Source organism: Canis lupus, chromosome 13, assembly GCF_048164855.1.
Source record: "Canis lupus baileyi chromosome 13, mCanLup2.hap1, whole genome shotgun sequence".
NCBI classification, from domain to species: domain Eukaryota; kingdom Metazoa; phylum Chordata; class Mammalia; order Carnivora; family Canidae; genus Canis; species Canis lupus.
The window spans coordinates 62,661,680-62,677,029 of record NC_132850.1 but is presented as its reverse complement, the minus strand read 5'-3'; the positions used below and the strand labels follow the sequence as shown (position 1 = coordinate 62,677,029).

The window sequence follows — 15,350 nt, the reverse complement described above, 5'->3', positions numbered from 1 at the left end:
GAAGCTTTTCCGAGGGGAAAGGCTCCCTACACTGAGCTCTGAGCCACCGTATGCTGGAACTACGGTTAAATTCAAGCTTTCCGATGACTTAGAGAGTGCCTTGGGTGAATAGAAAAGATCTAGAAATTAATTTGTTTTTTAAACGTCGACATTCAACTTATTAGAGTTATGAAGCATAAGTGCAAAATCTTAGTTATTCCATAAGTATTGAATTTCAGTTTACTAATCATATTGATGCATTTACAAGTCCAGCAGCTTCTATAATCTTAACCGTAAAGGGAAATTTGGTCACTTCAGTAAACTTGTCTTAAAAATTTCAAACCGTAAAAATAAATTTAATATATTCAATTTCTCTTTTAAGCTCCTTGTTTGACTGACACACAATCCTAACTTCTTAAATGATATGGCAAGTCTAATACATTAAGTGTACATGGTCATTCTTTCTTTTAATTTTATCAAAACAAAACGGTTCACCTATTTCTCCTACTCCCTCCCCCATGCATGGTGATTCTTAGGTTCTATTAATGTTCTAATACAGTTTACAGCCTGGTTAAAATTTCAGCTTAACAGTCATAATTGACATTTTCCTACTGGAATTACAAGGTTAATCTTTAGACATCGGAATCTACCGGATTCTATTAAGCATTTTAAGTTTTAATAGTACTTAATATCCCATTGATATATAAATTATTTCTAAAGCTCCTTAGGGTTTAAGATTCTTACTCCAAAGGGAAGCAGCTATGTCAAGCCACACAGTTTTGAGGTTCCTTCCCAAAGAAATGTGGGCAGTGTTGGGGGTGTTACCACCTCAGTGCACTGAAGTTCTGGTCAAATGTGACAGCCAAAGCTGCAGGTACTTGGGGCAGTTTTTCTCACCCTCTCGACTGCCACGTTGACCCACTGTAACCGTTTCTATTTCATGAACTGCAAAACTTAGAGAAGAGAGCAAGGAAGACTTACCCACAGCTTACCTTTAGCTTTATGACCTATCTTCACCTAATTTCCAAGATAAATTGGAGCTGGTAATTCCCTCCCAGATGATCATACCACTAATTTGGTTTTGTATTTCCTTGGCTCTTACAATAATTTAGTAATTTCCATCCTGTTTCAAAGACAGTTTCCTCCTTTTCAGTACCACCCTCGTTGACAGGACCACACAACTCTTACAAATACCAAAATAGCATTCAACTGCCCGCTGATGATGGCTCATGGCTCTCTTTGATCTTTCGGTCACGACTTCAGGATCATCCTTCTGATGACTAAGGGCCTTTTGCACTCAGAACTTTGGTTCTGATACAGGAAAAGCAGCCAGAGTGATGTGGCTTCAACTCAACACAACACCGACCAGCATCTTACCAAGAAGCAGATCAAGAGGCAACACAAAGTCAAGGCTCTGTATAGAAAGGACCAGAACAAGAGAGCGAGGCTGCTGTGGTGCATTAACATCAGACCCAGCTTGTGGTCAGACGCAGATGCCAGGCACCTCAGATACAGCAGGAAACCTGCCAGAGATGCCCCAAGATCACAGGGGGCGGGGGGAAGCACGACTCTGCGCTGCCGTGACCTCTACCTGTGGTGGAGACAGGATGCGCCTCCTCCACGGCCACAGTCGATAGTCTGGCAAAGGGTGTGCAACTGTGCCTAACGTGTGTTGTCCACTCTGAAGTGCTCGTCATCCTCAAGACTGCATTGAGAACCTTCTACAGGCGCAACACACACCAGACAGTCCCCACTGAAATGTGCAGTCGCCAGCCTGGTTCCACAAGAAAACAGGCAGGTTAGGAAGCCTTTCTTTTAAAAAGGGGGAGGATATGGGGTGCCCGGGTGGCCCAGTCAGCTAGGCATCTGCCTTCAGCCCAGATCATGATCCCAGGGTCCTGGGATCGAGTCCCGTGTTGGGCTCCCTGCTCAGCGGGGAGTCTGCTTCTCCCTCTGCCTCCCTCTCCCTCTGCTTACACTCTCTCTCTCTCTGTCAAACAGATAAATAAAATCTTTTTTAAAAATAAATAAGTAAAAGAAAATAACCCCCTTGAGGAGTGCCTGGCTGGCTCAGTCAGTAGAGCATGTGACTCCTGAGGGTCTTCATCTTAAAAAATAAACTCCTCAGGTTTCCTGTCCTTTTTACAGTGTAACTATTCTTAATGTATTCACTAAGTGAATCTTTCCTCATCCACAAATAACAGCAATTTATGTGCATTGTACAGGGAATTAATTAAGGTCCCTTGTGACGAGATCTTTAAAAAAACATTTATTTTTTAAATTTTCCTTTTAAGTGCCTTTTTTTCCCGACAATAGGCAGATTCTTTCTGCATCTTTAAGTTCCCATAAAGATAAATATTCTTCAATACCCACCTGTGGCAGGTTGGAAAACCGGGTCAGGTAGGACCAAGCTGGAGGGTGTTTACAAAGAGATACAGAGCTGTGGAATAAGTGCTCGGCAGTACATGAGCCTGGACACGTCCGCACGTGTTTACAACCCAAAGTTAACAGACAAAAGCCTCTCAACTGTTATTCAGATGTATACAAAGAAAGGAAAAGCCAAAGGTGGAAGAGGAGAAAATGAGGGACCCCATTTACTGGTGAGGTTCTCCACACCTCGCTAGACTCTTCATAAACGTAAAGGCAACTTTGGCCAACTATTTAAAACCCTGGTGGAGTATCTGACCAGATATAGAGAAAGCAGCAATAACTCAAGAAAACTTCCTGAAAGAAGAGAGCTTATAAGAAAAGACTGTTTAAGATTTCATGGTTATCTCTCCCCCCACAGGTGAGGCCCAAACTCAACCGTTGCAAGCTCTGCTGACGGAGCCAGCGAGCCACCCCAAGGCTTGTTCTTTAGTAGGCCACTTACACAAAAGAGAAGATTCTTTATTTCCTGATAATAGCTATGCGTAGGAGTAAAAACAAGGAAAATGAAGGCTATTTTACAGATGCAACTGAAATCTGCAAATATAAATAAACCGATGTGAAATTCAAAATAATTTAAAATGATTGCTCCACTCATGATTATCATGCCATCATCTAGACAAAACCTATGTATCCATATAGTATTTTAGCCTATTTGTCTATATGGTACCATTCACTATATATCCATATAATATTCACCTGAGAATATATTTTGTATTGCTCTAGCATTTTCCAAAGACTAAAACTGACCCTTGAGAAAAATACATCTAATAAGCAGATTTATTTTCGTGTGAGCACTATAAAGGTCCCGTTGACCGTGCAGAGTTAGTGCAGTTTCCCAAAAGTCCATTAACTTAATTCCCATAAAGCTGATTATAAGAAGCTGGCTTAACATTTCCTGAGTTCTCACAATGAATGAGACTGGTTTCTTCTAGTAAACTTCAAAAAAAAAAGTATCTGTGCTGAACAATGTCACAGTTTAAGAGAAATGAAACTATTTCAATAAGACTGTACTTTAAAATATATGTCCCACACTGCACCTGAAACACAAAAGAGGACAGAAGCCATTTTATTTTGCAAATGCCTGACATTTCCAGCCAACACCCCCCCACCCCGTTTCTACGCTTGCTGCCTGAGGAACAGCACAGGGAGCTCTGCGCCCCTTGCATTTCTATGCAGCGCACATTTTACAGACAGAGTAACACGACCGCTGGTTGTATGGCATGTAAATTAAGCTCAACACGTGGGAAAGAGTGAACCCAAGGGCCACATGCGTGGGTCAGCCCGTTACGTGTCCAGCTTTTGATCTGGGCTCAGGTCAAGATCTCAGGATAATGGGATCGAGCCCCCGGGGGGGGGGGGGGGCTGCGGGGAATCTGCTTCTTTCTTTTCCCCTCCGTCTGCCCCTCCACACAGTGTGAGTGTGTGTGTGTGTGTGTGTGTGCACGCACGTGCAAGCGCATGTCTCTTCGTGTGTGTGTGTCTCTCTTTCAAATAAATAATTAAAATCTTCTTTAAAAAAGTGAATTCAAGTCATGAAACTAAATAACTCATTTTAAGATATGCAAAGGCACTGCCTGGAAGGGTGACTGGCAAATAAAAATAAAATAGCATATACATACTGGGTATTCACAGTCCATATTCTCTGAATTGTATTAAAAATATCAGCTACGCTGACAAAAGCCTGCATTTTCTTTCCATCTTGAAAAGATGCCTTTACCTTGGAATGTTACCTAGCAATTTTTTCCTAATGGTTATGAGAAAAGGCCATTTTTAAGACTACCTCTTGACTAAGAAAAAGGAAAGGGCAAAGGTATTCAGAATTTTGGCCAGGGAGGTAACAGCCCAACATTTATATCAAGCCATTCCTACCCTGAGCCCATGGTCAAGCTTATGATTTGTGCAAGTTGTTTAACTGAGCTCTAGAAACAGAATATTTCTTGGGGGGTGGGGGGAGGAGATGTACAATGGCAGTGGATAGCAGCTGCATAGTAAAGCGATTTCCTGGTTTTTAATAATTTAACGTAGTAAGAGAAACTGGGTAAGTCCAATCAGACAGCACCACTCTGGGATGGGAGCATCCGAGCAGTCGCCTACATGGGCAAATACATGAGATGGCGGTTGTTTTTCCCAACTCCCTGAACACACATAACCACAGCATGGGATTCTTTTGGGAACCTGGATTTAAGTTAAAGGTTATATTTAGTCTTATTTTTTTTAAATGAGTGATCTGCCTCTGGTTTTTAAATAATCCGTCTTCATTTGAAAGCAAATGTCTTAACAAGAGGTGTAATTGTTGTCATTATTTGAGAGAAGTATGATGCTCAGCAGTGACTCTGTAGTAAACAGATTTCTATTAAAAAACACAAAATATTTACTGGCAGTGGAAAGTGGTTGCTGAGCTTACTGCAGTAATTCATTTATTTCCTGTTTAAGAATCAGCTCTCTAACACCCTCACAAAAGCCACCTTAACCTTTCAGGATTACGATTTGAAGACATTTAAAGATGTAGGTAATCATTTGAAAATAATAAAAGGCACTGGTAATACAGACAGGATCTGCTCTTCAGCCACATGTTATCAGAAAGAGCTGGCTGCTGGATCGTCCACAAAACACCGTATCCTGAATTTTGAAAGAAATTGAAACGTTCAGGGGAACAGACTGGCAGCAATTCCAGTAATAAACAAGAAGGGGCTGAGTGAAGTAAGTCAGTCGGAGAAGGACAAACATTATATGTTCTCATTCATTTGGGGAATATAAATAATAGTGAAAGGGAATATAAGGGAAGGGAGAAGAAATGTGTGGGAAATATCAGAAAGGGAGACAGAACGTAAAGACTGCTAACTCTGGGAAACGAACTAGGGGTGGTAGAAGGGGAAAAGGGCGGGGGGTGGGAGTGAATGGGTGACGGGCACTGGGGTTTATTCTGTATGTTAGTAAATTGAACACCAATAAAAAATAAATTGAAAAAAAAATAAAAAAAAAAACAAGAAGGGAAGGAAAGAGTAAATTTAAACATATTTCAATTTTGAGTTGATTTGACCCATCAGCTGGCTTTCAGATAAACCTCCTCCTCTGTGGCATTTTCAGAGGCATAACTTGAATGCCATTTCATGAGGGAGGGGGAATTGAAACCTGGGATGCACGCCTTCTTCGTCCAAAAGAGCTCACAGTTCTTAGTACACAACACAAAGGGCTCATGTAGGTTTTTTAAAGGTCAAAAATTTTACTAAGTACATTTTTACTGGTTATCTTTAGAGCTTTTATCAAGGGGTGCTTGGGTGGCAAATTTGGTTAAGTATCTGCCTTGGGCTCAGGTCATGGTCTGGGGGGGCCTGGGATGGAGCCTAGGGTTGGGCTCCCTGCACAGCGGGGAGCCCCCTTCTCCCTCTGCCCTTCCCCTACTCATGCTCCCACACACTCTCTCTTTCTCAAAAATAAATAAAATCTTTTTTTTTTAAAGAACTTTTACTTAATGCTTAAAAAGCCACCCAATTTTCTAAAATGTCTCAAGAGGAAGAATCCAGTTATGGCAACGAACACAGCAAGCCGTTCCTGAAATGTGCAGTCGATGGATTGCCCTGCATCGTGCCAAACTGGACACATCACAACAAAACAAAAGTATATATATAAGAAATACCAACTCTATCCTTTCTTGTTATCACCCTTCCGGTGTGCCAACAGGCATAAAATCAGCACTGGGCTTCAATAAAGCCTTGGGTCGTGATGCACATTTTTGGTCTGTTTGAGAAACTCCATCTACACCACAAACATCTGCTGAGTGGCCACTAGGTCCTATCCGGAGCACTAAACTTTGGGATAAAGACAATCTCTGACCAAAGGAAGCTCACAGCCTGTAGGGCTTTGAGAAAGACCATAATAGAGGCCATAGTATGGGCAGCCCAGGTGGCTCATCGGTTTAGCGCTGCCTTCAGGCCAGGGCATGATCCTGGAGACCTGGGATCGAGTCCCACATCAGGCTCCCTGCAGGGAGCCTGCTTCTCCTTCTGCCTGTGTCTCTGCCTCTCCCTCTCTGTCTCATAAATAAACAAAATTAAAAAAAAAAAATTGAGGCCATAGTAATTGTCAACACCTGTAGCACTGAGGGCTTTATACTTACTACTTTACTGAATCATCAGGTTATTGTCAGTTCCTAGGTGGTGAGTTTAAGACTGAAAGAGCAGTTAAGTAATTAGCCTGAGAGCAATTAGTTAAAAACAGGAACAAAAGCCCCCTGCCTTGGATGCAGGTAGTATAAACCTTTCTGCATCAGCTCTGCAAAGAATTCTGGGAAACAAACAAACAAAAAAAAAGGGGAGTAAGAAAATGAGGGAGAGGAAGGAGGTTCTACAAAGCTCTCACTTAGCGCCCAGTCTGTAAAAAAAAGAAAGTCAGGGCCTGAGCATGAAGTTTTTGGAAAAGTAAGTTAGTTTGCCAAAGTCAATTTGGGGATTACCCTGGGCTTATTTAGCTCCATGGAGGAGAAGGGACCGGAAAGGAAGACACCCTCAACACCGAAAGGCACCCACTGTTCTGACTGAAGTAAGAGGTCAAACTGAGGAGAAGCCTCCCACTTTAAGTGGGACTGCCTCCCACTTTAAGAATGGATGGAAGGCAACCATCGGTGAGGCAGGAACACTGAGGGGGGCCCTGGGGTTTGGGGGCCACCAGGACGGGCGGGCCCAGGGCGCACAGCCCGTGGAGCACACTGGCCAGGTGTACTGCAAAAAAAGGGCAGAAAAATTCCAACAAACTCGCCCCTCTTCTCTATGACTCGATGTCAACAGCTGGATGAAATTATTTTCTGCGAGCCGTGCTGCTCTGGCCTCCAGGCAGCCCTGCGAGGGACCGTCTCTCTGTCTTCCTATTTCACAGGTAAGAAAAACAGGTGAACAGAAGCTAAAAGCCTAAAGCCACTTATCAATAAAGGAACTGGAATGCACTTGCTACTTTAACCTTTCCTGTCAAAATTATCTGTCCCCTGCCTGATGGCCTCAGGACCACGTTCTCAATCCAATGAGCATATCTTAAGATTTTACACAAATCTCTAAGCTAGCTGTTTGAGGGGTTGAGGTGGGGGGCAGGGATATGCTCTCCTGGTGTGAGTCCCTCTGCTACAGAATTGCCAAATTAACCCTGCCTAATATGTTAATGAATGATAATGTGGTAATGCTCTGTTTCTCAAACTAATGAAATACTAGTTCCAAAATCAGTTTCTTGGGGGGGGGGGGGGGAGGGAGGGGGTTCCATGGGGAAAAAAGTTTGTAAAATACTGTAGAGTATATATCTAACTTGGAGATTTAAAATACGGGTTAGCAAAAAAAAAAAAATAGTAATAAAAAAATAAAGTACAGGTTAGCTTATTTAAGGGCTCTGATTAGGTGTGCAATATACAAACCTATTTATTTTTGTTTATCAAATATTTCTCAAGCCAAGTTGAACTAATGTTCCATTGAATATACTTTAGGAAAGTCTGGGTTATATGTCACCCCAATAGGGGCTATTCTTGTATTTGTCAAAAATATCTTTCCCAAAGGAAGTCATTGGAAAGGTGAGGATTTCACCCCCATGCTGTGCCAATAAGGGAGATGCTGCAAATGATTCCTTTGCCATCTCTCAAATCGGTTTCCAGAGAAAGCTGGTACTTTGAGCACAGGATATAATGTTAGAGGTCAGTCCCATTGCCTCTCTTCCATAAGCCAATCACAAGTCAATCAAATACACAATTTCTGGCAAGAGCTGCAATGACTCACTCAGGTCTAAAAATAACTCTTGACCATATGTGGTACACATCTAGATCCTTCTCCAGAATCTAACATCTATGTTCACCAACTATAAGGTGTTACTCAGTTATAAGCATTTCCCACTAATACATACTAATCTGGTATGAAAAAGGTCATACAAAATGATCAAAACCCTCACTTTTTTTATTTGTATAGAAATTTTGCCAACATTAAATGTTCCATCACAACATTTGGCAAATACATACTGGCATTCATACACTTTAAGTTTTAACAGATTTTGGAAGGAATAGGTCCAAAATAATCATTCCAGCCTTTGAAAGCAAAAAAAAAAAAAAATATGCTCTAAAGAATGTTTCTAAGATAGCATTTTAGCTATAAATCAAATTTACTTCCCAAGAGCAATGTTAAACTGCATGTAAAAGAATTCACGTTTTAAATAGACTAATCTTATCTCCTGTTTAATTCTGGAAGGAGTGGTCTGGGAAAACAGATTCCATTGATTAGACACAAATTAATATAGGTTTCTTTCATGAAACCTGTATCATTTTCTGTAATGATGGATATGCACACCTAGGAGAGCATATGTTTGGGTTTGAGAACATGAGTTCCTATGCACAGGAATAGTTTAAAAGCGTTAAGATATAAGCAAACAGATAGAAAAATGAGGAACATGATGAAGCCTGGCAGGTATCATATCTAAGGAAACATCCAAGCATCCAGAATCAGCCCACAGCCCAGTTTGACAAAGACTCCATCTTAGCCCAGCCCTCATCCTACTCCTGCATCTGGAGTCCAGACCCCTGAAGTGTGAGGAGAGGAGACAGGTTCCAAGACCACTTGCAGTTCTTCTGGTGGAGAATGGCGGGTGCCCACAACACTCTTCCAACACAGTTTTACAGGCTTCACGTGGTACAGAGTAATAACTGAGACCCCACATCCAACTAGTCAAGAATCAAGTTGATTCCAATGGTGCCATGATAGAATAGGTATGGATAGCCCTTGCTGACCAATTCAAAATGGAATTTTCTTTCCCTTTTGAGGAATTCAAATGTAGAATGTCTGACAGGATGAATGATAAGCTGGAATGATAAGTTCCAGCTCAGGCCACAACCTAGTACCAAGCAAGTATGATGAGCGCTTCTTTCTGTTCAGGAAGAGAGCGGGCGGTATGAATGGATACCTTTGATCCATAACCTGCTAATTTAACCGAGTAAACCTCTCATTTCCCAGTTCTACCACAGGGGAAGCTTTATGTAGAGATGTTTGGTTTGGAGAGAGCTCTTCTACTACAATAACCAAATCCCTAGACATTAGCTACATTTTCTTAAAGTTCAGAAAAAGAGTTTTCTTTTAAGATTCTATCTATATACTTATTCATGAGAGACACAGAAAAAGGCAGAGACACAGGCAGAGGGAGAAGAAGCAGACTCCACGCAGGGAGCTCGATGCAGAACTCGATCCCAGGACCCCGGGGTCACGCCCTGAGCCGAAGGCAGGCGCTCAACCACTGAGCCACCCAGGAGCCCCAGAAAAAGAATTTTTGACTAGGAAAACTAACAAACTTGACACTTCTCTCTTACTGGAAGATAAAATGAATACGGGCAAGTTGATCAAAGTTTTCATCAAATAAATGAATTTGTTAAGCCAAATATTATTTCCTACTAGCTTGCTCAGAAATAGTATTTCAAACAAACAAAACAAAGATACGTACAGGGTGAAAATGGTTAAGACATTGCCCTTAGATGCAGTGGCCTCTGCTAAAACATACATCTGTACGAGCTACACTGGAACTGGTAAATTCTAGGAACTGCACATTTCCTGCCTTCTTGTCATCCAGTCGTCAATAACCTGATGTCCCCAGTGTCCTTTCTCCAGTCCTCCCACACTGTTCTTGCAGCCTCCATACTGCTCAACTCCCATTTCTTAATTCCCCAGAGGGCAAGGATGGGCTTGCGAATCATTGCACAGCCCACTGAACTTGCCCACCTAAGTGTGCGGTGCTCAAACACACACTGTATGCATCCATTTCTACCTCAGAATAAGTGTGCATATGCCTCTTACATTCCTTAAAACATTTTACTCTAGAAGGAATTTCAAAACCATTTAAGAATGGTGAATACTCTCCAACATCCTAAAAAATTCATTCGTAGAGTAGTATCAAACTTATATACTAATCAGACCTCTCTGCTTACTAGGGTTAGAAATAAGACTGGGATCCCTGGGTGGCACAGCGGTTTAGCGCCTGCCTTTGGCCCAGGGCGCGATCCTGGAGACCCGGGATCGAATCCCACATCGGGCTCCCAGTGCATGGAGCCTGCTTCTCCCTCTGCCTGTGTCTCTGCCTCTCTCTCTCTCACTGTGTGCCTATAATAAATAAATAAATAAATAAATAAATAAATAAATAAATAAGAAAGAAAGAAGAAAGAAAGAAAGAAAGAAAGAAAGAAAGAGAAAGAAAGAAAGAAAGAAATGAAAGAAAGAAAGAAAGAGAAAGAAAGAAAGAAAGAAAGAAAGAAAGAAAGAAAGAGAAAGAAAGAAAGAAATAAGACGATGTGCCCAAAGTGGAGTCACTTATGCTAAGCCCCACATCACCAAACCAAGACGTAGGTTAATCGTAGTCCCAGAAATGGAATCTTAAACCAATCAGGAATCACCCGATGAGCGCTAGCTAGGGATCCTGCCTCAGAGAACTCTGCCGTTCCCTAAAGGAAAGCAACCTTACAATAATGAATCTGCTTTTTTGCCTAGTGTAACTTCTTTGATCCCGCTCCCTTCTGCCTATTAAAATCTTTCATTTTGTGCAGTTCCGCGGAGTTCCTTTTTATCTGCTCGATTGGATGCAGACCCATTCATGAATCCGTAAATAGAGCCAATAAGATCCTTAAAATTTACTCAGTTGAATTGTGTTTGTTAACACTAGTTCACTGAAAATTTCTAACCTACTTATCTCCTCTTATAAAGTGATGGAGAGAAAATCACCCTTGTGGCTTTTTAGTGTTGGTGCACAATAGTTTATTTCTACCTCTAAAAATAAACGGATAGGGGCACCTGGCTGGCCCAGTAAGCGTCTGCCTTCAGCTCAGGTCATGATCCCAGGGTCCGGGAATCAGGCCCCACATCGGGCTCCCTCCTCAGGAGTCTGCTTCTCCCTCTCTCTCTCTGCCCCTCCACTCATGCTCTCATTTGTTCTCTCTCTCTCAAATAAATAAATAAATAAAATGTAAATAAACAAACAATGGACACGTTGCCTGGCTGGCTCTGTCAGTGGAGCATGTAACTCTTGATCTAGAGGTTATGAGTTTAAGCCCCACAGTGGGTATGGACGCTACTTAAAAATAATAATAAAAAATAAATAAGAAACAATGGATAGACATTTGTATTTCATTATTAAGTAACCATGAACTTAAAGTTCCCTTCTTTTAACAAGGAACTATAAAGCACATAATGTAAAACATCTGAGTTCACTTTTGTGAAAAGGGGTTTGTCTTTATGAGGAATACATTTTATTTTAAAACTCTTATATTCAGCTAATGACGGATTTCATTTTTTTCCATAGTGTGTATTGCATGCCTGCCGTGTGCCTGATTCAGGCTAGGTGCTGGAGGCACAGTCCCCCCTCATACAGTTTGCAATCCAAAAGAGAAGTCTGCAAATCTTGAGAGACCATACATTCCAGGCACTGAAGTAAAAGACCTATTGTTTTCTTTTTTGTTTTTTTAAGATTTTATTTATTTATTCATAGAGTCAGAGAGAGAGGGGCAGAGACACAGGCAGAGGGAGAAGCAGGCATCATCATACAGAGAGCCTGATGCGGGACTCAATCCAGGGTCTCCAGGATCACGGCCCGGGCTGCAGGCCGCGCTAAACCGCTGCGCCACCGGGGCTGCCCAAGACCTATTGTTTTCATCATCAAAAGCCTATTGCATTTTAGCAGTAATATGCACTTTAGAATCTTATTTAACTTGAAACAAAACAACAAAATGGTTAAGGTTAGTTTTCATATAATCTTGAAGAAACAGTGTAACACGTTCTGAGGAGCAATCTCTAGTAGTAAAATAACACAAAAGGTTCTAAGTAAGTAGGCAACAGGAGAATCACAAATATTTAGATTAGCTTTATCTATGCCTAGGATGTTGTCGCTTTAGTTATTTGAAATGCCTAGGATCTCTTGGCTTTGGTTATTTGAAATAATTGAAAACGAGTCATCATATTTCTAATTTTTCTTCTTCTTCAGAGAACGGTATGAAATTAATCTTTAAACTTTCTAAATCTACATGCTGAGTCCTGCTGGACCTCAATACATGAAATGTTTTCTAGGATCTCATTTTAGGATTTTGACAGCAAGCTTATATATACCTTTTCCCTCCTATTAGTTGAAGGTAAGAAATGTTTCCTGTTTGAAGAATTATTATTGATCAACCCATACACTCTGCATTTGAAGATGACAATGTCTCTGTTAATCACTTACTTTACTATTTTCTCAGTCTGATTCCTAAAATAGCATTATAAAACTATTCTGGCCCTACACTGAGAATTTTTAGCCTATTTTTTAGCTTTCTCTGTCATTAAAAAAAAAAAAAAAAATCAGGCATCCTCTGCTATTTTTATTAGCCCAGAGTATTTTAACAGTATCTTTACTATTCAGATAAAGACCAGGCCTCATATCAAGAGTCCCATCATTTCCAAAGAGCAGATCCATAGAAAAAAGCCCCAAGAACGTGTTTACATCCTTTTATTAATACTAAATGAATCACATCTAAGGTAAATAAAATGTGTCTTGACATCCTCAGAAGGAAGCTGCATGAGATGGCTGCGTGGTTATCAGCCGCAGTGAGAACCTGGTCACGGACAGACGGCGCACCTGCACTGGCTGAAGCTGAGCGCGCGGGACACTCCTTTCTCCTTAGGCCGCGAGCGGTTCCGGGACGGGAACCCGGGCAGCGGCCCGTGCACACCCGGGGGGCAGCCCCAGACCGCACCCCCCGGGCTGGGTCCTCCGGGCTCCGGCCCCTTGTGCACATGGGAGGGGGCAGCCCCAGCGCCCGCACACCCGCACGGACAGGAGGAACCGCGCTGCGGGGCTGCGGGACTGCGGCCCTAGGGTGCGCGGCCTCCAAGCTCCGGTCCCCGTTTCCTTCGAGTCCCTGATGGCTGCACCTGGTCCTTCTAGCCGGGTCTGCGAGGAAGGCCGGCCGCCTCCCTGAGGACCTCGTCTCTGCCCTCGGGTCTCTGGTAGGACCAAGTGAAGGTGCCCGCCGGGTTCTGCTCCGTGCCCCGACGCCCCCCCCCCAACCTCTGCCGCCAGCGCTCCCCCGCAGAAGTGAGACCCGGCGACCCGCAGCGCTCTAGGTCACGTTCCCGCGCATCTCCACCCCCTCCCGCACCTTCCACCCCGCGCATTCCATCCCCCCACCCACCCGCACCTTCCGCCCCGCGCATCTCCATCCCCCCTCTCCGCCCCGCGCATCTCCATCACCCCCCCCCCGCACCTTCTGCCCCGCTTATCTCCATCCCCCCTCTCCGCCCCGCGCATCTCCATCACCCCCCCCCGCACCTTCCGCCCCGCGCATCTCCATCCCCCCTCTCCGCCCCGCGCATCTCCATCCCCCCTCTCCGCCCCGCGCATCTCCATCACCCCCCCCCCGCGCACCTTCCGCCCCGCGCATCTCCATCCCCCCTCTCCGCCCCGCGCATCTCCATCACCCCCCACGCACCTTCCGCCCCGCGCATCTCCACCCGCCCCCGCACCTTCCGCCCCGCGCATCTCCACCCCCCCCCGCACCTTCCGCCCCGCGCATCTCCATCGCCCCTCTCCGCCCCGCGCATCTCTTTCACCCCCCCCCCGCACCTTCCGCCCCGCGCATCTCCATCCCCCCTCTCCGCCCCGCGCATCTCCACCCCCCCCCCGCACCTTCCGCCCCGCGCATCTCCATCGCCCCTCTCCGCCCCGCGCATCTCCATCACCCTCCCCCCGCACCTTCCGCCCCGCGCATCTCCATCCCCCCTCTCCGCCCCGCGCATCTCCACACACCCCCGCACCTTCCACCCCGCGCATTCCATCCCCCCACCCGCACCTGCCGCCCCGCGCATTTCCATCCCCCCAACTCCGGCACCTTCCGCCCCGCTCATCTCCACCTCCCCCTCACCCGCACCTTCCGACCCGCATCTCCACCCCCCCACCCCGCACCTTCCGCCCCGCGCATCTCCATCCCCCCTCTCCGCCCCGCGCATCTCCATCACCCCCCACCCCCCGGCCCGGGCACCTTCCGCCCCGCGCGCCCTTCTCCGGCCCGCAGCCCCGGCCTCCCCGCCGGCCCTCGGCGGCCCCAGCACGGCGGGCGCCGCGCCCTCACCAGGCTCGTGGACCCCGGGGCGGTCGGACAGCTCGATGACCAGCAGCTCCCGGCCCTCGACGCTGCGCCCCACCGTGTAGATCCGGGCGACGGCCGTGCACTGCAGCCACACGGCCACCAGCGCCTCCCGCAGCTCGGGGTAGCGGTGGTACTCGAACGAGATGCCGTCCTCCTGCTGCAGCCGCCGCCGCCGCCTCACGCCCGCCGCGGGCGCCCCGGGCTCCAGGGCTCCGGCGCCCAGCAGCCACCCGCAGGCGGCCAGCGCCCCGCACAGCGCCAGCAGCGCCCGGCCGCCCCGCGCCGCCATCGCCCCGCGCCCGCCCGGGCCTCCGCGCCGCCGCCTCTTTGTCTGCGCGCCCGGTCCGCGGGCCGCCCGGGTCCGCCGCCGCCGCCGCCCGCCTCCGGCCTCGCCGCCCAGGGACAGCGGGTGCGCGCCGCGCGGGGCTCCGGGAGGAGAGCGCGGCGGGAGGGCGGGGCGGAGGGCGAGCGGGCGGCGCCAAAGGCCCCGGGCGGGGGGAGGGACCAATGCGCGCGGGGGCGGAGCCGGCGGGATGGGGGGGAGTGGGGAGGGGGTGGGGGGAGGGAGGAGGGGAGGGGGGACCACTGCGCGAGGGGGCGGAGCCGGCGGGATGGGGGGGAGTGGGGAGGGGATGGGGGAGGGAGGAGGGGAGGGGGATCACTGCGCGAGGGGGCGGAGCCGGCGGGATGGGGGAGTGGGGAGGGGATGGGGGAAAGTGGGGAGGGGAGGGGGGAAAGTGGGGAGGGGATGGGGGAGGGAGGAGGGGAGGGGGAGGAGCCGGCGGGGTGGGGGAGAGTTGGGAGGGGATGGGGGGAAAGTGGGGAGGGA

The 15,350-nt window shown here is 46.6% G+C and overlaps 1 protein-coding gene across 1 annotated transcript in view; it reads right to left on the bottom strand.

Annotated features, from left to right (window-relative positions):
* Nucleotides 1-14,825, bottom strand: part of CPE (carboxypeptidase E) — a 102,278-nt gene extending 87,453 nt beyond the window's left edge. The window contains exon 1 of the mRNA XM_072773840.1: nucleotides 14,504-14,825. Coding sequence (XP_072629941.1) covers nucleotides 14,504-14,810 — 307 coding nt within the window. The 5' untranslated portion in view covers nucleotides 14,811-14,825. The remainder of the gene's footprint in view (nucleotides 1-14,503) is intronic.
* Nucleotides 14,826-15,350: the final 525 nt, after the last annotated feature.